Source organism: Ochlerotatus camptorhynchus, unplaced genomic scaffold, assembly GCF_037179485.1.
Source record: "Ochlerotatus camptorhynchus isolate MF236.1 unplaced genomic scaffold, CSIRO-AGI_Acam_v1.1 ptg000253l, whole genome shotgun sequence".
Taxonomy (NCBI): Eukaryota; Metazoa; Arthropoda; class Insecta; order Diptera; family Culicidae; genus Ochlerotatus; species Ochlerotatus camptorhynchus.
The window spans coordinates 871,499-896,605 of record NW_027040743.1 but is presented as its reverse complement, the minus strand read 5'-3'; the positions used below and the strand labels follow the sequence as shown (position 1 = coordinate 896,605).

The 25,107-nt window shown below is 41.5% G+C and overlaps 1 protein-coding gene across 2 annotated transcripts; it reads right to left on the bottom strand.

Annotated features, from left to right (window-relative positions):
* Positions 1 to 5,311: 5,311 nt before the first annotated feature.
* Positions 5,312 to 22,124, bottom strand: Dp1 (satellite-binding protein 1 Dp1). 2 transcript variants are annotated; one of them, XM_065226507.1, is made up of 5 exons: positions 22,100 to 22,124; positions 19,067 to 19,149; positions 10,034 to 10,114; positions 7,731 to 9,953; positions 5,312 to 7,326 (listed from the first exon to the last, which is right to left on the bottom strand). In XM_065226507.1, the coding sequence occupies exons 3-5, from the start codon at positions 10,047 to 10,049 to the stop codon at positions 5,825 to 5,827; spliced, it is 3,741 nt and encodes a 1,246-aa protein (XP_065082579.1). In that variant the 5' UTR covers positions 10,050 to 10,114; positions 19,067 to 19,149; positions 22,100 to 22,124; the 3' UTR covers positions 5,312 to 5,824. The 2 variants fall into 2 exon arrangements, with proteins under 2 accessions (XP_065082579.1, XP_065082580.1); XM_065226508.1 differs by having other exon boundaries at positions 7,731 to 9,950.
* Between the last annotated feature and the right edge of the window lie 2,983 nt (positions 22,125 to 25,107).

The window sequence follows — 25,107 nt, the reverse complement described above, 5'->3', positions numbered from 1 at the left end:
AGAAAGCGGAAGAAATTTATAAGAATGAGAATAGCGAAATTTCAGATGGAAGAAAAAAGGATAAGACAGAGAATGTGTAACAAGGACTATTGCCAATAAAAAACTAATCCTGGTTGTATCTCTTTTTCGTTTGCATGCATTCCGGGTGTTGAGCGAACATGATGAAGAAGAAGAAGATGGCTTTATCACAGAGCCCCGTCTCGGAACGAGTGTATTGTTGAACGACATGGTCTACGATTCAAGATTGGATTCTGTAATGATAAGTATCACGATCTTCATCGAAATGTAAGTATTATTGACAATAATCATAACAATCAACTCTTATATACATTGTAATACATAAATAAAAGGGAAAGGACGGTCCAACAGGGCACCCGATTGAAGCTATTTGGACGGGGAGAGTGGGAATGGCAACTCCCTGTTGATAAAATTTCGTGGATAAAGGGCGGGCTCTTCTCCCCACTCATTGGGGCATCTTCCTGTTTGGGGGCTTGTCTTTTTGACCAATTGGTTGATCAAGTTGCTGGAAGGCGATTCTTTATTGTTCCGTAGATGCGTATAGGCGACTTTGCCTATCGATTTACCCAATCCGTTTTTGGCCCTTCATACGGCGACATGTTGAGGACAATCAGAGGTTATTAAGCTTGATCAAGATAAACAGAGAAGAGAGCCCACTGCTGTCGGACTTAGTTTCCGTGCTAAAATGGGTGGTAAACCACTATCATCATATCATCATGATAAAATAAGATCAGAGCTCATTGTAGACTTGCACAGTAGTAGATAAATTTCAACATTTGAATTCACGATAATGAATTGTTCAATAATAGTCCTTTGCAAACATGAGAACAGATTTTCTCTAAATGCATATCTATTAGGGTTACTCAAATTCTTCACCAAACTCAATCGATTCCAAATCATTATCATTTTTAGCTTATTTAGATGCGAACTCATACTACACTGGTCCTTTGAAATTTATATGGAATTTACTATAAGAAAAGTGAACTTTTTGTTCTCATTGTCCTAGCCCTTTGTCATAATGATATAGGTACTGGTAAGCTTGCTATCGTTTTTTTTTTTTTTTTGAAATTTTTACAGCTACAACTTTGATAAAGACAACTTTTTGATTAGACTTTGTTATTAATTGATTTCGAAGCCGATATTGCCAGTTCACAGAAATCTTAGCATTCATTGATTTTTCAGAAACAAGAAGAAGACGCACCCGCAGCTGTTAACATTCCAACACTGACACAAAAACATATTATTAAATTGATTGTAGACTCCGAACTTTTATAGAATGTGATTTACGTTCCGTTATGAACCTCAAACTCTTTTTTATCGGTAGCTTCAAGAAAAACCATCAAGTCAGTGCAAAGCTATTTGCAAATGAGCAATTTGTGCAGAATATTGTGCAAGCCAACTCTGATTTTATACATAAATGTCGGAGTGGCACTCTTGCCCCGTATGAGGTTTATTTTTAAGAAGATGATTTTTGATTAATTAAAGAAGCTCACCCCAGCAGGCCTGGGTTTAATCCCAGTCGGCACCACCGGGATGTTCTGAGGCATAACATCTCTGATCACGCCTTCATTCGGAAGGGAAGTAAAGCCGTTTGTCCCCGGTTCATGAGTTGATAGGTCGATAGGTAGGGTCCAGGTGTGGGAACTGGCTCCCTGGCGTCGATGGCATTGGTACTCAGCATGGAAAACAAGATCGACGGAAAACAAACCAAAGGAAAAAAAACAGTTAAAGAAAATGTTTGATCATTATTTGCTATCATTATTATTATTAAATGCTTGACCATTATTTGTATAATAAATTATGAGCACATCCATGGTCACACTTGAATACTTGTTGTCGCCCAACAGCTAAATGTAAAATTTAAGACTTATACATTTTTAGTAACTTGACAATGCTTTCCTAGTTATTTTCGTTTGTTACTGTAGTATATGGAGTCTGTATATATATAATCTGTACTTTTTTTACAACACAACATTGGGACTATTTCTAGTCTGTTGATGCAAACATAACAAATAAACAAATAAACAAATAGTGCTCATAATTATTATAATTGTAATTGTAATTGTTCAGTGTATAGGCTGTGGCAACCGCAAGGGGCTGTTCATAAACTACGTAGACTCTTTAGGGGGGTGACAAGTATCTACGGTCTATACAAATTGAAAAAAAAATGTATGGACGATTGTCTACGCGGGAAGGGGGGGGGGCTAAAACCTCTAAAAAATCGGTCTACGTAGTTTATGAACAGCCCCTAAGTTGGCTTATCTAGGGTCTAACCCCCTATACACCTACTGTCCTTCCCGTTGTACTCGTCAGTTCGTGCAATACTCTTGTTCACGCTTTCTTGCTTTTTTTCCTTTCTATTTAACATCTGGCCGTGTTCTCAAATATTGGTACATAAGAGGAAGAAATAAATAGAACAAGTGAATAGTTAGCCGCATGCGTTAATTAATCGTTTGGGTCATGGTGTTGTGATCCCTCTTTTATTTGCCTCTATTTCGCTCTTAGATCGCAACGTTTCACTTTCTAACTCTCCCCAAATTATTATGGATGAAAAAGAGAACCCATATTTGGTAACATCTCGCGAGCGCAATTCAAAAGATATTAATAACAAACTAATCTAGAACTGGGCGCAAACATATAACATTGTCTAAGACTGGTTATTATATGAATAATGAGAATTGTGTGAAGAAAAGACAATCCCAAAAAAAAGTTCCCTAGCAATAAATCTATTACTCTGTGCTAATCTGAGTTATTTCAAAATGAGAATCCACAAACAACATACTCAGAAACTATACCCGATCTCAACAAACTGTACAGAAATCGGAAATCAGAACAGCTAAACTACTCGCTAAGATTTTGGCATTTCTAATTGAATGCATTACTTTATATCGAGCTCTTTTCAATAATTGTGAATAACGCAGAACAAGTTTAAAATTGTGCTAGAGCCAAATTGGGTTTGAAAGGAAGGTAAAACTACCACCGAACAGCTCAGCCGCTCTGAACCCTTAAAGTATGAACATTATGCTTTCCCTAAGCGGTCCCTCCGCGCTCTGCCTCTGTTAACCCAAAACCCTAAAACTGATTCAAAGATTATAATATAGAGAGTATAAAATAAAATATCCACCTGCACTGTATTGTCCATTCAGAAATCATTAGACCCTAACCCATTTACTTGGCCAGACTTCAGAATCAACCGGTGGGCAGTGCACTCTACAATCCAAGTTCCCTTTGTTTCAAATTCATCTCAAATTTCATACTTGAGACCGCGGACTTGAGGTTATTAGACTATTAAATAATCTAGGTCCCTTTTAGGATTATATATAAAAAAAATCCAATTTTGGCCAATGTCTACCGAAAATAAATAAAACTAATTTATGACTTACAGTGCAATAAATTTGCATTTGTTTCGGGATCATTTTAGTGTTAGAGTTATGTTAGTTTTGATCCGTAATATTAGTTACAGGCAGTGGTTGTTAGATCATGCAACACTGAAACTACTACTATGTTAGATGTATGATTTGTCAAGTTTATACAACTCATTGTTTCAATTGAGGTAAACTATTTATCTTATAATTACAAAAGCAAACTTAAAATTACAATTATATGCAAATGCAAAATGAAACTTGACAAATCATCGTCAATCCCCTTATTCTTGGACAGGGCCTGACGATGTTAATCTGATTTTGATCAGTGATGGTACATTCTCTCACTATGAACCTGTCATTTCTAGCCTATCTGAACTAGTTAATAAATGGAAACCATAACATGGGTTACGCTCCCCCCGTATCGGGCCTTCCGCATCCTATTTCGGTCTTATCTCAAATACCAAATGCCAATGGTTTGAATGTATCAATTTATAAATTGGAAGTGACGTTAAATCAAATAAATCCATGCCCCACTTACTTGTCTAGGCTTCAGAATCGTCCAGTGGGCAGTGCGCTCTACACTCCAAGTTCCCTTTCTTTCTAATTCGCCCCAAATTTGAGTGTTGATTAATCACAATGAAACATTGTGACAGAGCACGGACTTGAGGTTACTAGAGTATTAAATAATCTGGGTCCTATTTAGAATTATATCTGAAAAATCCAAATCTGGCCAACGCCCACCCTCAAGCTCATAGTTTGTCATCCAAGTGTATCCGCGACATAATAGTGATGTCTCAATACAGGAATTCGCATTAAGTTAGTTGCACAAATTCGTAGGTGGTACAATGGCCAGAACATTGTATGAGAGTAGTGCCACCTTCGTCCATTACCCCAAAGACTGAAATTCGGAGTTGATCTCGGCCGCTTAAACGGAGGTATTACCCTCTCCAACAATCGAGAACTGTCCTGGTCACATCCTTGCAACTTCTGGGGATGTGACAGGATTGTTAGTTGAACACTTTCAAAAAAAGAGATGCAAAGAACTCTAAGTGTTAAAGGAGTTTGGGGGCTTGCTAGTGTGTAAGCTAAAGTCACAGGATAGGCTTGGTAAACGTCGATCAAGCCAAATTCAAATGTAGTACCGTGTGATGTCGCATTTCAGAAGTTTTGAACCAAATACATTTTTTTATGTTAAAAAAAAACAATTAATAGGTAAAATCAAAATTCTAAATAAAACTATTTTGGCTAGTAGTTAAATTCCAACAAACTTTTGGTCCACTACATCACAACTGTCATCACTAGAGTGCATCTTTCAACAGAACAGAGGACTTTGTAAATTGTTCCATAACTGAAATTGAGCTACTGGAGACGAATATCGAAGCTGGCTAAAGGATCGATGTAATCATCAAATTACTCTATATACATTCTACTTTACCGCAGTTAGCATTAAAGTACCATGTAGATAGGAAATGCTCAAGACATGGGACTGGTATGCGAATAGCGGCAGAACTCAGAGTTCGAATCAAGTTCAATCTAATTTTTCTACGTAAATAGGACTGAATGAGTGGCAAAACCTCGTCCTAAATTAAATCCCGTTTCCCCCTCAAAACACTAAGCAACAGCACAGCGAAGAACAGCCAATTTTCCATTCATGTACGAAGAAGAAGAAAGGTTCGCCGACACAAAAGAAACAAGGCCGAACAAAATAGCGCAAAACCTTTACCCAATTTTCCCGTTTACGGCTTTCTGAACTCAATCCACAACACGTTGTTTGTTTTTTTGTCTAAATACAAAACTTTTAAATATATTATTTTGTTATAATAATGTTTCATACACAATTAAATGGTGAGGTTTCTACCGTGTGAAATTTAATATAAATTTTCCCTCGTCTCTTCTAGTCCTGCAAGTAGTAGTGTAGAGTTTTGCATTTTGCGTTCTTTTCGTTTCTCTAGAATCAAAATTCCTCTTGGCTTCCTTGTTTCTTTTTTTTTTTGTTTCTTCATCTTCTTCATCAGCTTTATGTACAACTTGCACTAGTCTTGTATTCCCGCAATATTGGTATTAGCGAAAAAATAACGTAGAACCAGAAAAAAAAATTAAAAAAAAACGAACAATGATATTTGTCTTAGTTGTGTATAAAGTTGCTTCACTCAATGTTAATATTTTCTCTTTTTCATCAGACTGCTTGATAAAGGGTCTTCCTCACAAAAAAGCGTATGAGAGAGCGAGAGATCAAAATAACGAGTCCCATAATAGATGCATTAGGTTGAGAAGTTTTTCATTCTTTTTCTTTTTTAGACAGACACGAAACCGGTCGCTGCTATTACATTGTTGATTATTGTTGTTATTGAAGGAGGAAAATTGACTTCTCTCTTGTTGTCTCTCTCTCTCCGTTATAGATTGCTGTATGTGTTTATGTGAGTCTGCTAACGCTTTTCTGCTTAGTGGCGCGCGTTCCAGGCCGAAGCGATCGGAGCCTGGGGAGCCTGCTCGGCCGGAGCCGGTCCAAGGCCGAAATCAGGGAAGTCCTCCTGCGACTGAGTGTTGGGAGTTTTACGCTCCCATGGGGCACCCTGAACTACGAAGCCCTGCCGGGTGGTCTCCCGGTTGTTACTCATCGAGTCCTCCAGGAACTGGGTGAAAGTGGTCTGCTGTGGCGGTGCAGCGGTAACTACATCCTGAAGGAATTCCTCTTCCAAGTTGAGCAGATGGTCGCGGCAAGCTTCAACATCGTCCTGTTTATTACCAGCGATGGTGATGAGCGATTGATCCCGGTCCTCCGGGCGTGGGAAACTGATTTCCACATTAAACATTTCCTTGATCTCACGGACCCGACGTCCCTTGAATCCAATGAAGCGACGGTGGACACGCTCGTCAATGGAGACCTCCTCGCGGTACATCGAGTTCAGCTCATTGACGATTCCCAAGATCTCATCCTTGGCGGCATTAGCGTTGGTCTCGTACCCTGAGATGGAGATAATATTGTTCTGAGGATCATCTTGCTTCGGGAACGAGATTTGCACTCCGTGCGTAGCTCGGATCTTGTTCACTACGGCACCGCGACGTCCAATAATTTTCGGGTGGTATTCCGGATCGATTTCGACCTTAATCTCAAATGAACGCAGTTCACGGTCCTTGCGATCTGCTTCCAACTCTTCGATTCGCTTGGCAATTGCAATCTTGGCTTCCTCAATGTTAGCTCTGGCACCGGTCACCTTGATGATGTCCAGTTTCATGTCCTGCGGCGACAACTCAATGTGCACATCGTACGTATTCATCAGTTCCTTTACGTCACGGCCCTTTTGACCAATCAATGACCTATGCAAATCGAACGCAACAGTAATCTCCTCGGTAATTGGGACCAGTGCCAACAGGGCCTCCTTTGCTTTGTCGCATTTCTCCTTGCGACCACTGATTTTGATAATATCCGTCGTCTTGATTAGCTCGCCTCCGTTCACATCGCCATTCTGCTGTCCCTCGACGAACGCTTCCTGCGCGTCTCGTTCCGGGAACTTGATGTTCACCTCGAACTCCGACGTAATTCCTTGAACCTTGGAACCGCCCTTGCCCATAACAATGCGATGGTTACGGGCCGGGATGATGCACTCGATCGTTACCATCTGCTCCAGGTCCTCGACAATCTCCAGGATTCGAGCCTTGGCCGCCTCGATGCATTCCTTGGCACCCTTCAGCGTGACCCGATCGCTGTCTACACCCGAGCGAGGGAAGGAAATCATCACACCTCCGTACTCTTCCGAGATACGGTGCAGCACCTCGCCACGACGGGCCACAAAGTGCTTGTGATGCCTGGGCTCCACATTGATCTCGTCCTCGACGATGTTGTCGATGTTCTTGATGATCGATTCCAGCTGGATCTTGGCCTCCTCCACGCCTTCCTTCTTGCCGATGATGATGATGGCCTCCTTGTCCTCGTCGTTTATACCTGCAGCATTTGAGAGGGGGAGAATAAAAAAAGGTAGATTAGAAAACTTGGCTCTCCTAGAATTCTGGTGTAAATTATGAGGTTTTACGACGAAATCCACTTTGCACATAACTTCTGTTAGAAAATTACCTAACCTCCCATATTTATCGGTCTAGTCTAGAAGTGCTAATATTATTCTTTGATGAACCAAGCTTAATTCAGGCTTGCTGAAACTCCTCAAACTCACTTTAGGTTTTAAAACACTCTTGTCCAGCGAGTTTAGCCAGCACTCACCTGGAGTGAGTGGCGGCAGGAATATGGAAGAAGTAACGGATAAGTTTCTCCTCTATTTAGCGTGACATAATTAATGCATGGGCCCTAAGAAGTGATATGTCAACATAAAAATAACTAAGTTCGCCACTCACCCGGGAAGATAATCCTAGCACCAGTTTGGTCCCGGATCTTCTTGATGGAAGCCCCGTTCTTGCCAATCAGGAACTTGTGGTGCTGCGGTTTGGCACGAACCTCGGCAGTGAAGGACGAGAGCTCCTTCTCGTTCGTCAGCTCCACCAGCTGTTGCTTGGCACGCTCGACGTCCTCCTTGGGACCGCGGATGGCCACCATGTCGCTCTTCGATTCCGGACTAGGGAATTTGATCGAAACTCCACCGCATTCCTCCATGATCGATGAAATCAGCTTACCGCCGGATCCGATCAGCGAGTTGTAGTACTTGGGAGGGATCTGAATCTCCTCGGTGATGATGTTGGCCAACTCTTCCTGAATCTTTTGGATACGATCGCGTGCTTCCTTCACATTTTCCTTCTTGCCAGTAATGACAATTACTTCGTTCTTGTCACCCTCTGCCGGAAGATCGATTTTGGTCTGGGTCTCATCACGAATCTTCTTGATGTTGGCTCCACCCTTACCGATGATATACTTGTGGAACTGCTTGAAGATCGGGACCTCCATCACAAAGGAGTTCTTCTGCAGCTCCTTTACGTACTTGGTCAGATATTTGTGACACCTGTCCACGTCCTCGCGCGGTCCACGGATTTTCACAATATCCGACTTATCGGTAGGTCCCGGGAAGATAATCTGCACCTGGTTGTGCTTGTCGCGGATCTCCCGAATCGTTTCGCCTTTCGCGCCGATGATCGTTTTGAACAGACGATGATCAATCACGATCGACTCTTCCTTTTCGTTTTCCAGTTTCGCTATCTTTTCAAGCAGCTCCTGCTTGGCCTTCTCAACGCCGACGGCCGGTCCTTCAATGCGGATCGGTTTCACGTCCTTCTCGTCGATGTTGATCAGCACCTCGTACTCCTCCTTCATACGGTTGATGTTTGCTCCGTTCTTACCGATAATATGCTTACAGTAGATCGGATCAACCACCATCTCGGTGAAGGTAAGACGCTCAATGTAGTCCTTGACCATTTTCTCCAGCGCTTCCGAGGAAGCATCCACCTGCTCTGGCGGGCCTTCGATCTTGATCTTGTCTTCATTGAACTCCACATGTACATTTGGATATTGGGCGGTAAACTCTTTGATATGACCGCCTTCACGTCCGATGATGTACTTGTGGATCCACTGCGGACACTCGAGCGTAGTCGTGCGAACGGAGTTCGCCTTCTGGTACACGACGCTCAAAGCGTTTCCGAGCTTGTCTTGCGGGCCACGCAGAGTGATGGTATCGTTGTTAGAGTCACTGGACGGCATCTCAACCGAAACACCGGTCATTGCCAAGATTTCCTGAATGGTGGAACCCTTCGGACCAACGATGTACTTGTGCTGGGCACGGGGAACTTCAACGCCAACGCTGGTGCACTTTTTCTCCATATCCTTACTGATGGCTTCAATGCGTGCCTTAGCCTGGAGCACACCTTCCTTCTCGCCGGTGATGATTATCTCATCTTTCTGCACCGACGGTGGCGGAATGTTGATCTTCGCTCCGGTTTCCTCCATCATTTTGCTGACGTTTTCGTTATGCGGTCCCACGATGAACGGATGGTAGATTTTAGGGATGTTAACCCGCTCGAAGGCCTTACGCGATTGCTCATCGGACGTAGTACGGATCTCATGTTCGGCCTTCTCGATACCTTCCTTGGTACCGGAGATCGTGATGACATCCGATTCGTCGTTGATACGTGGCACGGCGATCTTCGTAGCGGTAATCTTTTCCAGCTCGCGCAACCTGTCGCCCTTCTTGCCGAGGATCCAGCGGTGGTGCTCCCGCGGGATGCTGATCGACTTGCTCGCTTGCGTTTGGAAGTGTACCAAAATCTTCCGGCGAGCTTCGATCACCTCGTTCGGCTTGCCAGTCACCAGGAAAGTCAACGATTGGTCCTTTCCACTCGAGATCTCGATGTGGGCGTTGGTTTCCTTCATGATGTTCTGACAGGTGCGCAACGATTCGCCCTCGCCAAACTTGTCCGAGTCGTACTTGCGCTCACCCGATGGCACAATGAAGACCTGCGTTACGACCGAGCTGCCGACGCGCATGTTTTGCGTGGCCGCCGACAGGGTCGCATTGTTGAAGCGCGGTGGGGCGCTCTCCGGCAGGGCCGGAAACAGATCATCGTAGCACGGGGTCGGGGCCGTCGAAGCAACGTTGTTCTCGTACGCGGAGTTGCTGGGCTGCTGGTCAACTACTGCAATGGATGAGGGGGGAAGCAAAAAATAGAGGAGGTTAGCAATCTTCAAAAAAAAACCTTAAATGCAAACAACCAACCTGTTGAATCCTCCATCACTGCTGCTTGTTTTACTGCTTGAAGAGAAAAGTCCTTTTTCGTAGCAAGTCTTTACAGTAACACTGTGTGGAAAGAGAAAGAAGAGAAAAACATTCCAAATTAAAATAGATCCAATACTACAAGGTCAATGAACCTGCTCTGCGCTAGCTGGTTCTAGTGCTTGAGTGGTCGTCATCATATCCTTCGCACCCATACCGCGATCCCTGCTCCCCAAACATACACGATATCATCTACATCCACCTATTTCTCACACAACCCCATCCGCGATCCCCGGCGCAAACACGTGGCACTCACTGACGATTAACAACAACAACTACTACTACTATTACTACTACTATTACAACAGCAGCAACAGTAGAAGGAAAGGTGAGAAGTGCTGCAATCCAATCGCACACTACATGTGTGAGCTGCCTGCGCAAACGGCATGAGAGTATAACATAACCATAGCGGATCGCTGGTACCACCTACCAATGTGTGCGCAGAAGATTACCAGAATAACTCGTTAAGATCGCGACGAACGAGGGCGAGGCATAGTGGTGGAAAGCTAGTGCAGCTACCAAAGAAAGTGTAGATTGAACTATTACAACTCTAGTTAACGCGAACAGGCTTTTAAATCTGGAGTATGTAATAGGAAGCAAGGAACGGATTGATATCGCTCACTGGTCAAGATCCAGCTACATATGTGGGTAGCAGGAATTTTCGATGCTCCACTAGAAGTGGAAGATAAATCAAAATGAGGGAAAGAAACGGCTCAGCACCGAAGGTACAAAGCTACCCGAGCAAAGTCGGTTAACAAAATGAAAGCAAATCGATTTTAAAGTTTGCATTTCACACAATGTTCATGGCCATCTTCATACGAAATAAGGCTGATATAATATTAAGCTTTCATTATGCAGTCAAAATATGTTTAAATGAATGAACCTTAAAGTCAAGTTTTACTGTTAACGACTTATTGAAAATTTAATTTAATATCATCTGTCGATTATTGTTTGTTACTTTTGTTTAGCCCATTTTAGGTCATCCGTAAGATGTCCGGGATTCCAGCGTGAGAAGCATATGCAGGATTTGTATGATTCAACAAAGTCAAATTATGCTCTTTGCTGTGTTGTAAAGATGTAAAAAATGTTACATCTCAACAGCAAATTTTGATTTCAATTTGATCTCCAGCTTTGATCGGGTTACGAGTATAGAAAGAGACAGAGAGATGGATAGGTGTAAGAGGAACCGTTCGTTAGCAGAGATTGTTTGCATTGCACAGCGGTTATCGATATTTGGATACGCTCTGTGAGGCGATACACTTACAGGAGAGATATGGCACGACTCAACGGTCGTCGCTGCTCTATGGGAAGTTCTGCGTGCCTAAGAGAGCATGGTGCGTAGCTTATAATCACAACTACGCATGCGCCATACTCGTCAAAATGGATCATACGGAATTACAAGGGCCATGTTCACGACAGTAGGTATAATAAAAACGACTCACATTTATAAAGAAAGAAGATTAAGGATTAGTAATTTCCACTATGTACTTTGCTTATCCTTTCCAATTAAGAAACCCCCGATCCCAGCTCTTGTGTGAGCTTTTCAATCCTGAAGGAGAAATCAAACCATTGGTGGAGGTTTGTCGACGATATCTTCAGCGTAGTTAAATGGGATATCTTTCCACAAATGTTAGATTTGATCAACAGCATTCACAAGGATATAAAGTTCACTTACGAGGTAGCCTCATTTGTTTACCTGTGCACCAAACTTTGTTCGTATAGTTGACCACCACATATTAGTTTTTATTTTATTTTTCAATGCTCCATGCATTCGAGGGACATATTCTCAATTACTATATTAATCACTACCTAACGTAACATTTAAAGGTCATATCATCTTGTGTAAACCAAACTTGTATGGCCCTTTTCGCGCTAAACACAGGACGAAGAATTGCAAAACTTAACTAAATCTCGTTTTTATCACAAGGCTAACTCTTTCGACTGAAGTGTAATGAAGAACATCCGTCAAACACTTCCGTAAACATTTTTTGATACAAAACAGTGTCAAAATCTAAGAGAAAATTCATGAATTCCCCTGGGTTACTTACTTATCCTGGTCCGACATCCCTCAGGATTGCACCTGCATCACAATGTTACGCCAATTCATTCGGTCCGTGGCTGCTTGTCTTCAATTTCTTGACCATCACTCACTTCCAAGATCCTGCTCCACTTGGTCTAACCATCTTGCTCGCTGTGCTCCTCTTCGTCTTGTACCGGCCGGATTCGAGGCAAACACCATTTTTGCGGGATTGTTGTCCGGCATTCTTAAAATGTGTCCCGCTTATCGTACCCGTCCAGCTTTCGCAAATTTTTGGATACAGGGTTCGCCATAGAGTTGCGGTAGCTCGTGGTTCATCCTTCGCCTCCACATACACCGTTCTCACATACCCCGCCAAAGATGTTCCTAAGCACTTGTCGTTCGAAAACACCCAGTGCTTGCAGGTCCTCCTCAAGCATCGTCTACGTCTCGTGCCCGTAGAGAACTACCGGCCTTATTAGCGTATTCTATATGGCAAATTTAGTAGGTGAAGTTTACCCGACCTCAGGGTCTTGTGGAGTCCGTAGTAAGCACGACTTCCGGCAATAATACGCCGACGAATTTCTCTGCTGCAGTTGTTCCGAGGTACACAAACTCATCCACCACCTCGAACTCGTCCCCGTCGATTGTCACGCTTCTGCCTATGCGAGTCCTATCACGCTCGGTTCCTTCAGCTAACAGATACTTTGTCTTCGACGTATGCACCTTTAATCCAACCTTCTCTGCTTCACGTTTCAGCCTGGTGTACTGCTCCGCCACGGCCTGAAACGTTCTTCCGACAAAGTCCACGTCGTCAGCGAAGCAGATGAACTGGCTGGACTTATTGAAGATCGTGCCCCGCATGTTAAAGCCCGCATGTTAAAGCCCGCACGTTTCATAACACCTTCTAGCGCAATGTTGAACAGGAGGCAGGAAAAACCATCGCCTTGTCGAAGTCCTTTGCGAGTTTCAAACGAGTCCGATAACGCACCCGATATCTTCACGCATTACTGTACACCATCCATCGTAGTCCTGATCAGTCTGGTCAGCTTCCCGGGAAAACCTTTCTCGTCCATAATCTTCCATAGCTCTTCACGGTCAATAGTATCATAAGCGGCCTTGAAATCGATGATTAGGTTGTGCGTAGGGACTTGATATTCACGACACTTTTGTCGATCGCCCGTCCACAAAACCGGCTTGATAACTTCCCACAAATTTGCTTGCTAGCGGCGAAAGATGATCTGGGAAAGCACTTTGTAGGCCGCGTTAAGAATAGTGATCGCTCGATAGTCCTCACATTCTAGTTTGTCGCCTTTTTATATACTAGGCATATTACTCCCTCATTCCACTCCTCCGATAGCTGTTCTGAATCCCAGATCCTGACTATCAGTCGGTGCAGACAACTGGCCAACTTATCCGGGCCCATTTCGATAAGTTCGGTTCCGATACCATCTTTCCCAGCTGCTTTGTTGTTCTTAAGCAGTCGGATAGCATCCTCAACTTCACCTATCGTGGGAGCTGGCATGTCCCCCTCATCCGCTGTACCGACGAAGCCATTCCTCCTGCCGCCTTGGTCCTCCGCCTCTACGCCATTCAGATGTTCATCGTAGTGCTGCTTCCACCTTTCAATCACCTCACGTTCGTCCGTTAAGATACCCCCTTCCGACACATTTCGGCTCGCGGCACAAAACCTTGGCGGGATACGTTGAGTTTCTTGTAGAACTTGCGTGTTTCTTGAGAACGGTACAGCTGCTCCATTTCTTCGCACTCCAGCTCTTCCAGGCTGCGCTTCTTATCCCGGAAAAGATGGGTTTGCTGTCTTCGCTTCTGTTTATATCGCTCCACATTATGACGGGTTCCTTGCTGCAGCATCGCCGCTCCACGAACCCAACGGGTTAGCAAACTTGAATTAATCAACTCTTTATTCATCAGAACAACACTATCAGAATGAACCAGGGGAAGCGCACCGGCGCAACCATTGCTAATTGAGAGATTTACAACTGACAAGAGAGTCAGAGACTGCTGTCTCCGTGTTGCTCCCGTTTGACGCGTGACTGCTGAAAGTTTCAATTACAACTAGTGGTGAAGCCGGCGCCAGTGGTGTAGTGGAAGCGTGACTGCTTTCTAACACCCCGATGGGTCTGGGTTCAATCCCAGCCGAGGTCGGTGGGATTTTTCTGAGGCATAAAAATCTCTGGTCACGTCTTCCTTCGGAAGGGAAGTACAGCCGTTGGTCCCGGCCCATGTGTGTTGAATGGGTGCGATATTCTACGCAGATGTGGAAGCTGCCTTCCTGCACATTCGATTGCAATCAATGGATGGCAATCGATGTCCGTCGATGATTGGCACTAGATTGCGGAACAGAGATCGACGTTAAATAAAGGAAAGAAGAAGAACTAGTGGTGAAAACCGGCATGTATTGTGGAAAATTTGTGTTATGTTTCAAGAGGTGATAGAACGTCTGCTTGGTTTACATCAGGCATTTGACCATTCACAAACTTGCCGTGCAATATTTAACGAGTTTTGTCATGGTAGTGATATCGACATGCTTTTAACTGAATTTAATATTTTTTGAAGCAAACCAAGGTCGAAGATTTAATTGAGTCACACTATAAAATAGTGTATTCATGGTCACTTGTGGTCTGGAGTAAAGAAATGCAGCTATAATGTGACCATAAAATCTATAAAAATCTACATGCCCTTTTTTTAAATTATTTACCCCTGTGTCGTGCACAGGTTGCACATGTTGACGCGACGCCACTGAACAAGCACCAAAAGAGTTGTCTCCTATACTTGCAAGCCAGGGTTGCTTCCACTCACTTGCTATAAAAAAATGATTTCCTGAATTTCGAAATCATTAGATGTGATAATGATGTTTTGTACTTGTTAGATACAAGAAGAGGTTGAAAGGCAAGTGATTGACTCATAAAATCTGTCAATTTCGCTACCAGGGTGCTGCAATCAGCGATCTTATGATTCGTGAGCGTTCACTCAGAGTGAGCGCTCGCGAGTCGTAAAATCGCTGATTGTGACTATCTGAAAGCAAATTTGACAGGTTTCATGTGTCAAACACTTGCCTTTCAACCTCTTCTTGTATCTAACAATACAAAATATGATTATAACATCTAATGATTACAAAATTCAGAAAATCATGTTTTTATAGCAAGTGAGTGGAAGCAAGCCTGCTTGCAACCATTCGTTCAACGGATGCAGATTTTTACACTCAGCGAAACGGGAAAGGTTAAGCGATTAGAGTACATATTCTAAACAGCGGCTCAAAAAATCAACACAAATTTTAGAAGTACAGTAAACGTTGTAGTATTACTAACGAACTTAGTAGCAGTTCGAGAAACTGCATAATTGAAGTCTTGCAGTGCAGGAAATATCGTAAAAGTTCGTCATACTGATCAGATGCTCAGTAAACCTTATAGAAGCTCAGGATTTTTTGGAATAGTTGAGATAACTTCTTAGGACTAGGCTTAATGCTTGAAGCCTACTTCAACTATCCATTTCATTTAAGTTCAACCAAATTCTTTCCTCTAGAGCAAATATTCGAAAAATGTTAGACTAGCTCCAAATGTCAAAACTGTTATAAGATTTCTGAATCAGAAAATAAGATCTATCAGTAGTGTCTTATAACTTATCACTGATATTCCTTCAGCAGCTCATTGGCTTCTCATATGAAACTACATTTTAATAAACATTAAAGATTTTCTTAACAAAATATTACTTAAGTCCATTCGGGGCAATATGAGCACCACTGATATTTCAACTTAAATTCTTCAAGTTTGCATTATTCCCTTTATAAATATCACTGTTTTATATGAAATCACGTTTTGAAGCAGCTGTTTTGGTTACAAATCAGTCATTCACAAGACTGAACAAATATAGCTTTAAATAGGCAGTATTTCTGAAATTTAATTTATTCTACAGAAAAAATTGTTTCTGTCAAATCTTTTCATGCAAAAACTGTTCATTATTGACCCTTCATAGAGCATCAAGAGAACATAATATTCTAACCCGTTGTTTACAAGGTCGTTCATCTTACCGGTTTAATTTCGGTTACAAAACGATTTTTTGAAAATCTTCTTGCATAAGATTCAAAAGTTTAATTTTAATGTTCAATAGGAATTGAAACCATCGGATTAAACATCATTCGAATTTTCCACTGAATTTTGTATGATTAGTAATGATTTTTAAGGTGGCCAAACTGCCCCACTCTCCCCTAATTATATTACTTCATTTCTATTCCGATGCTGTTCTACGAAATCTATTGGTAGCTCTCTGCTACAAAGGTGTCTCCATCGTTAACTGGTAATGTGGTCCAGATCGACGAAAATACAATTGCAGCCAACGTTCCCCGACAACTATGCCAGAGCCCATGTGCTATGCATGAATCCACCTTCTACCCACCGGTAGCCCCAAATGCCTTAATCAATATTAATTTATATGATTCGCCATTAAAACCCACCACGTCGCCACATATTGAAGCGTTTTACTGCTACAACACATGTTACCGGCCCGCAATTTACCGCTTTCTGTTCAACTCATGCACAGACCACACTCCTATTTGTCAACCAATCATTTCCATTAGCAGTGAATGGTCGTCGTATGTAGCCCAAATACACATTTGCGCCTTACTCTAACGGCCATCCACGCTGGATGAACTCGTCGCCATCGTCGTAGCAGCATCGCAAACAGATAATGAGCTGCCAACTTACATTGTATAATGGAGCACCCGAGCACCCGAATGGCTGTGCTAACTGCTATTTGTTGCTACCAAATCAAACTGATACCGCACCGATAATATGTGTTTCATGACTGATAAGCTCACACTTTTAACCGCAACCACCGATCATTCAAAACCCGTCCGACACGTCGAAACACCGAAATGGTTTAGGGGATGATGGAATTATGCCTGCCAAGCTTACAGGTCCTGGGTCGCGGTTGGTTAACATAACGGTTCCTGTGTGTTCTGTTTTGATTTTTCATTCCATGTCGCTAACCTGATTCCTTCGCCCGATTGCGTTTCAGAACGCATACATTCTTCCGATTTCGTACCACATTCGTAGGTAAGTCAAAAGGAATGTGTTTGAGTGAGTGTGTACGTCGGGAAAATGATACAAGTGTACACTGAACGAAAACATCCGCAATACTTTGAATGATTATTGCATTGCTCGAGCGCTTTAACAATGCTTTAGAATTCGTTGTCAGCTGATGAACATCCATATGACTGTTATCCAGATAAAGGATGATGTTAAATTGGCTGTAAATTTAGTTGTCTAGAAAATTTATCGAATGATTTATTCCATTGATGATATGCCAATAAAGAATTAAAGATGTCATTTAGGGAATTAAAGATGCGAGGTATTTAATGAAATATTGTACAAAATGCACTAGCACAAATTTGAGGGAATAATTAGCTTGTTGTTGCGAAAAACGGTATGGCACTGTAGTATGCAAAAACTAGATATTTATTTAGATTTCGATTGTTTACGCTAGTATACATTTCCATAATGAATAGCCATTCCATCATGGATACAAAAAAGCTTCCGTTGGTACAGGAAACTTTAACAATCACGTCATTCGGTTTCTACATTTTACTCTGTTTTAAGCTCGTATCAGCAAATGACGTACGAATGAATTATTTGCATCATCGTTTTGAATGATTTATGTTAAGGGACTGAACCAATTTGGGATGACAATCATTATGTAGAGACCATTACGTATTTCAACTGAAGATCCGTTCGCTTGTTGTATCAATGTTCATCCTGTATTCAAGAGCAACTTCATCTGATTTCAAAACAAGCGTCATCCGGTTGCAGCAAAAATTCGCAAAAGCGATACGAATGGTCGGAGGATTCATATGAACAGAGGATGATGTTTTGGTACAGTGTAGCTCGGGCTGCTAGGCGCAGGAAAAAGGAAAAAAAAACAAAAACATCACGTAATCACTTTCGACGTGTCACTATCGGTTCGTTTTCCTTTGCTGAATGGCAAGAGGTTAATGAGGACCTCGCTTAATGAAAAACGTCTCCGGTTAATGATGGTTCAATTACACTGCCGTTGCGGGGTTCAAGATCGAACCTGTTAGGACACTGTTACGTTGAAGTTCTTGCCTGTATCTATATTTTACTGCGCGACTAGTTTTTGTGGGTGTATGCGTTTCCGTGGAGGTCTTTTACCTCGGCTGGATCCAGAATGAAGTAAGCGCAAGGCAACGAGCGTGATCTCCCCCCTTTCCGACCGTATATTGCTGTTCTGGATACAAAACAGACAAACTTCCAAGTGAAGTTTGACTGAGACATATTCGAATGTGTAATTGATAAACACCTATGTACAACACTATGTCACTGCAATTGAAACAGACGAAGGAAACCGGTCATTTGCGGTTATAAATATATACAGCTCGCAAGTCCGGTAGTTGTAAAAGCACACACTGCGGTAGAAGCCACAAGATCCCACGTCGACAAGTTTTACTTTATTTTTTGCCGATGCGATGTGACTTTTGATTTGCAGCTACTTTTTCCAGCGTTGCCATCTTGGATTCCGTCCATTTTTCATTGATATACTATCGCGAACTTGCATGACGACAGCACTGCGCCTCAATGATAATTTAATCACTACATTCACTTTCTACTGTGATATCTAGATATCTCGGATATCGAATGACTATATCGAAGTGTTAGTTTGAAACTAGGCGACCAAATGCATGTTTTCACCAGATATCACACTGTCATTGATCGAACATATTTTCGAAAACACGAGCAAACCGCAGCACATTTAACCTTGACCTGATGTTAAGTGCAACACACAGGCCTACGTATAATTAATAAATAACTATTACTTTTGCCGAAGGCCGACATCTTTGTTGAAGGTATTGAAAACCATTTCCCAGTAGCAGCACCACAAATTCATGTATGATTTTGTAAGAATTCCTTACTCGCAAATATACTTACTGTACTGTATATGCCAAAGATCCGGTTCTAGAGATTTGTCCTCGTTTGAGACTCCAGCTTGAATGCACTTGGCTTGCCGTTTGCTGTCGGTAGAAGTTGCCACATAAATTGCGCGTCAGCACAGGTCCAGAAGTGCCAAAAATAAGTGCCATACAAAGTGCAGTGACCGGAAAGGAAACGAAAAAAAAAACAAAATATTGAACTTCTTCTGCTTGATCCCTTTTTTCTCGCTTTCTCTCGCTTAAATGGTGAAAGGTGCTCCGACCAAGGAGGTCACAAAAATATCATCAGAAGGGTCACTTCACTACCAATCAGTTCGAAGATGGTAGCGAGTCACTTTCCCGATGACAAATACCGATTTTTCTCCGTTTACCCAAGAATCGTTCAAGTCCGCAAAGCACGTTTTTCTTCAAGATTACTCGCGATTATATTTGGCTGTCAAAATACTAATCACAGTAACTGCAGAGAATTTCAGTGTATTATTTTCCTATCCACTGTCTCTTCATGACAATCCGAATCACGAACCGCGTGTATGACACCAACACCGACGTCGGTGATGGGGGATACTAACGAACCGACACACTCATACAGAAACCCATTCATTGGCTGGTGTGGTGAATACGGCAAAGAAACGAAAGGAATCGCGATGTGGCGACTACTTTTCTTCTCCGTTCGGTCATTCCTTCGTCGCAATGGTAAACGCATTCCCCAGCCCCAGAAGTGCTGCCAGACGAGGTTTACAGATGTCGTATTTGGAAAACAAGAATTAAATCAGTGCCAACATTTCAAAGGGGCGTAATTGCTTTTGTAAACAATGGCTTAAGCCGTCGATTTCTCGCAAATAAAAGCTTACTCCTCCAAATTAACAATGCCTGCTGATAGAGGAACCATTCCTCTATCTGCTGGTGTAATTAATTTTCATGAGTGAGCTTTTTATTTTAAATTATTTTCATTTCACACTTGAAAGCGTTAACCCTATCTCGCGATTTGAATGCTGTGAAAATAACAATAACAAACTTTACACTGTTTCCAGCCCAGTTAGCGAATGAATTCTGTACTAAATACACTCAACTCACTGTACACTGAAACAAAGATAATAGTTAGGAATACTATTTTGCAGAAAACACTTATTTTCAGTATAACTACGCTTAATACCGTTAAATCTACCATGATTTCAGTATAGTTGACTATAAATATAATCAAATTTACTACCATTCTGTCAAAACTACTATGCTGACTCAAACGGTGTAGTAGTTTTGATAGAAAAATTAGTCAAATTAAATGAATTTCGTTTCTGCACAAATCTATTGGTGGGAGTATTTAATTTAAACCATCAATATAGTATTTTTGCCAATGGATTTTGTTTCTGTGTACAAGGTGTAAGGTTGACAATTTTGACACGGAATAGTCCTTAGACATAAAATTTGTAGTGATGAGCAACCCTGTATTGATGATTTTCCGAAAATATTGATAAAACTTATATCAACATGTTTTTTTGCCATAGCTAACCATCTAGCCATAGTAAAATTTAAAATGGGCCTATGTTCAAAACGTAAACAAATTGGGTTTTGATACCATTCTATAACACCGCTTGGTAACAAAGAAATGTTTCGATTCATATAGGCACAACGGCTTAACAAAAAAGGCCTGTCCATTGAAAGATTCACAAAAAGGCTTATTAATTTAGGAAATTAAATTTTTATCGATTTGCGTATATTTTTGAAAACTTATCGCATATTTTGGATGTTGTATACTGAGATAAAGTTACTATTATTATTGTGAACAATATAAATGCCTAAAATATTTCAATTTAAGAGTAACTTTCTGGTTTGTTTACATTTTGGACATATGCCCTTTTAAAATGTTACGCGAGATTTGGTTCATTTTTTTCAATTCGACAAGTTGAAATCGGGCTTTTCCGCTGCCGCCTGGACCTTTAGTGTCAAAAATTATCTTGATTTAAAAAACGAGATGAATATGCGATCGTTAAAAAATATCGCTGTGCTCAGATACTGTAGCTCTTCGAGATGATGTATAAAAACCGGTTTTTCGAAATTAAACTCCCAATTTGTAGATTCCAGTCAAAAAGCGAAGTAATTATTTTGCTTCAAATCTTGAGCTTGGTCTGAGAGGCCCAATCTAAGTAAGTGGATGTATAGATGCATTTGTTACAAACAAATCGACTTAAATACGATACTGATTTTTTTTTATAAATTGTTCTTGCAGACACCGTTCCCTAGTCTCTACTGCGTTCGAAACGGATTCACCGTTTTTTAAATGTTTCGAACGGAATACATTAGGGTTGATAGTTTTCAAAATTAAAATACCTAATTCGACTCAAAATTCCCAAGAAAAAAAGTTGGATTAGTGAGTAATATCTTCCTCGATTTGCGTCAAAATCGGCATAAAATCAAAGCAGTCGTTTTTTTTTTTTCAAAATAAACAACATAACAAAGCAATTCACATTCCTAACTATCTGGCAGCACTTCCACTGGTTCCACCAGCAAAAATGACCAACATCGAACGAAAAGAACCGCTCTGATGCTGACGACGACCATCGAATGAGCAAGCAAGAGAGCACTGTCTTCTTATTCTACTTCTTCCACTCATTCCTTCGCCAGCCGTGCCATCCATGTTCAAGTCCGTCCGTGTCTGCCTGCCTGGCAAACGGGATCGACGACGACGACGACGGCGACGAGAACCGCCACCTCACTACCACACCGAACCATGTTCTCGTCTTGACGACCATTTATCACTGCAATATGGTTTTCCGGATTTATCCCACTTTCCCGGTGACAAAGAATCACTTTCCCGACACGAATCCGGAACTGACGCACCCGAAATGCACACCAACGAAAGCGCGCCGCGACATGGATCGTACTTCCGCTGGAACCAGCCACCGGCAACGGAGAAAAATCGGGATTTTCAATCACTTTCCAGAAAAGCACACCACACTCTTGATTGGAAAAAGTGCCACCTCGGCGGAGCAGAGAAGCAGAGAAAAAAAATGCACTAAAACACAACCGAACGTACCGACTCCCAAGTAGTGAATGAGCCGACCGTCACCGCGAAGAAGGCAGAAAACCGCACGGCTCTTTTTGCCATCGTGGAAGCAAGCGTGAGCGAGAGGGCGCGATGGTTGTGTGCGGTGCGCTCTTTCCAATATTGTGCCGAATTGTCACCTCGCAGGGGTGCTTGCGTATGCTTGGGATGAAAAAATTCGGGAAAGTGAAAGAATTTCAAGTGAGGATGATGACATGATTCCGATTGCTGTCGTGCACGGCCGATGAATTTAACTCAAATTTCAGCTCCGTCTAGCAGTTTTAATGGGATGATCGCATCGGTCAGAGATTTTCGAAGAATTGACCACTTTGTCAAGCAGTTTTGGCGTGACTTTCTACCAGCGATTTCACAAAACTGGACCAAATAATTTCTATTTTTTTACGAAACACACAAATTTTGACTACTTTTCTCGAGGTTCTAGAAGAAAAAATCTCAAAATAATGTTTTATTTCAAAGTTCGAGTGGTTTTTTTTCCTTTGGTTTGTTTTTTTTCCGTCGATCTTGTTTTCCGTGCTGAGCACCAATGCTACCGACGTGCCAGGGAGGCAGCTCCCACACCTGGACCCTACCTATCGACCCATCAACTCATGAACCGGGGACCAACGGCTTTACTTCCCATCCGAAGGAAGGCGTGATCAGAGATGTTATGCCTCAGAACATCCCGGCGGCGCCGACAGGGATTGAACCCAGGCCTGCTGGGGTGAGAGGTAATCACGCTTACCACTACACCACCGGCGCGGTTAAAGTTCGAGTGGTAGTAAACGTCATTTTAAGTGCTCGAATAAAGTGGTTAATTGGGCTCTTTAAGGGTATTGAGGTAAATGCATATTCGTAATCTGCGTTAAAAATGGAACCCAAACCCAAAATTTCATCAATTTTGGTACACTGGAACTATTTTAAATATGTACAATTAAATTTGCAAAAATCACCTTATTAGCGCCCCTCGGTGTCACTTTATATGGGAGCAAGCTGTCAGTTGGTCAGTTTAGTGTCAAACAGTGAAGTTATTATTTTGCTTTAAATCTTGATTTAAAAATCAAGATGAAAGTGTGTGGGTTCGAAAAAAATATCGCTGTGCTCAGAAAACGAAGCTCTTTCAGATGATATATAAAAACCGATATATTTTTCAAAATTAAAGAACCCAATTAAGTAAGCAGATTTGTTGAGCTTCACAGCAAAAAGTTAAGGGTTGTGTCCAAAGCACATCCGCATTGTTGACGTAGAACTACGAGCTGCTCCATTCAATAATATAAGTATATTATTAAATAATAACAAAATAAATGGTTTAGAAATGTAATTCCAAATGAAAAAAAAATAACATTTTTTTTTTGAAATTATGCGGTTGTTAAATAAATTCTAAAATTAAGATTCAAGTTTTTAAATTGGTAAATCAGTTCCTTATTCATTATTAGTTTCCATATACTAATCAATAGGTACTAAAAATCAGCAGGTATCCACTGCCATGTCAAAATTTACCTAACCAGGCTAAATTGACATGGCAGTGGATACCTGTTGATTTTTAGTACCTATTGATTAGTATATAACTCGTAGATAAAAGATGGATTCTTCAGTGGTGTTGAGTACTTGGCAGTGATGAAGTCTGCAAGTAGTAGATGAAATACGCATATCTGTCAAAGATAAGCAATTATAACGGAATTTAAAGGAAATAAACGAACCCACTCAACGCTCTTCATAAAGGGATTCCGTTAAGAGGTTCGACAAATTTAAAGGATATTTACAAATTGCTTATCAAAGCAATGTCTGAACAAAGCTTAGTAGTCTTAATGTCATCAATTTTAAAATCTAGTTTTGAAACGATCACCTCTAAGTGGAGATCGGAAATTCTTGTAACGAGGGGACGATCAAGGAACATCCTCAACACTGTATTCTGAGCGACCTGGATTTTGTTCCCATGAGTCTGTGCACATGATTCCCACACCGGAGGAGCATAGAGGATCGCAGGTGCTATGATTTGTTTACAGACAGCCAGTTCAAGACCAACAATTGAAATGGCCTTTACTCCATTTTGTAAGCTTGTAAGGCCATTTTCTCGCGAACCGAAACCTTCATTCGCAAACCTAAGTCACAATCGGGTAGAGGAAAATTTCCCCTACCTGTTAGGGCCCATGCATTAATTATGTCACGCTAAATCGAGCAGAAAGTTACTCCCTCCCCCCTATCGTGACGCTTTTCCTATACCTAATGCATTGCTTGTCACAAAATCTTAGACCCCCCTCCCCCCTTAGAGGGCGACATTATATATGCATCAACCCTTAATTATGTTGGTTTGCCTTTGTGGACTTCGGTTCGCGAGAAAATGGCCTTACAAGGTTTGTTTACAAAATAGAGTTAAGGCCATTTCAATTGAAGTAATGAAATTGGGTTGTTAGCGGAATGCTAAATAAAACAGCAAAAGGGTTTATCTTCCATTTAATTCCACTTAATTAATTTTGGTATCCATGACAGATACGTATTTCGACTACAATGTGCAGTCTTCATCAGTGTCATTCCCACTAAAGAATTTATCAAAATCTAACCCCCTTAAGTACTCATCCCCTAGGTAAAAAAGTCAAGATCATAGGTATAAAAATGAAACTACAATGTGTTGAATCGGAACCTACCTAACTAATAAAAACCAAAGATTTAAGTAAGCTAAAGGAGAAAAATCTATACAAATCTCTAATAAGGAAAATCCCCAAAGGCTTGGTAGCCATCATAATGAAGTAATGAAATTGGGTTGTTAGCGGAATGCTAAATAAAACAGCAAAAGGGTTTATCTTCCATTTAATTCCACTTAATTAATTTTGGTATCCATGACAGATACGTATTTCGACTACAATGTGCAGTCTTCATCAGTGTCATTCCCACTAAAGAATTTATCAAAATCTAACCCCCTTAAGTACTCATCCCCTAGGTAAAAAAGTCAAGATCATAGGTATAAAAATGAAACTACAATGTGTTGAATCGGAACCTACCTA

What these genes read in the sequence shown, in the direction of transcription:
- Dp1 (XM_065226507.1), bottom strand. An exon ending in TGCTAGGATTATCTTCCCGG is followed by an intron (nt 7,327 to 7,730) that starts GTGAGTGGCGAA and finishes CAAATGCTGCAG; the next exon opens with GTATAAACGACGAGGACAAG.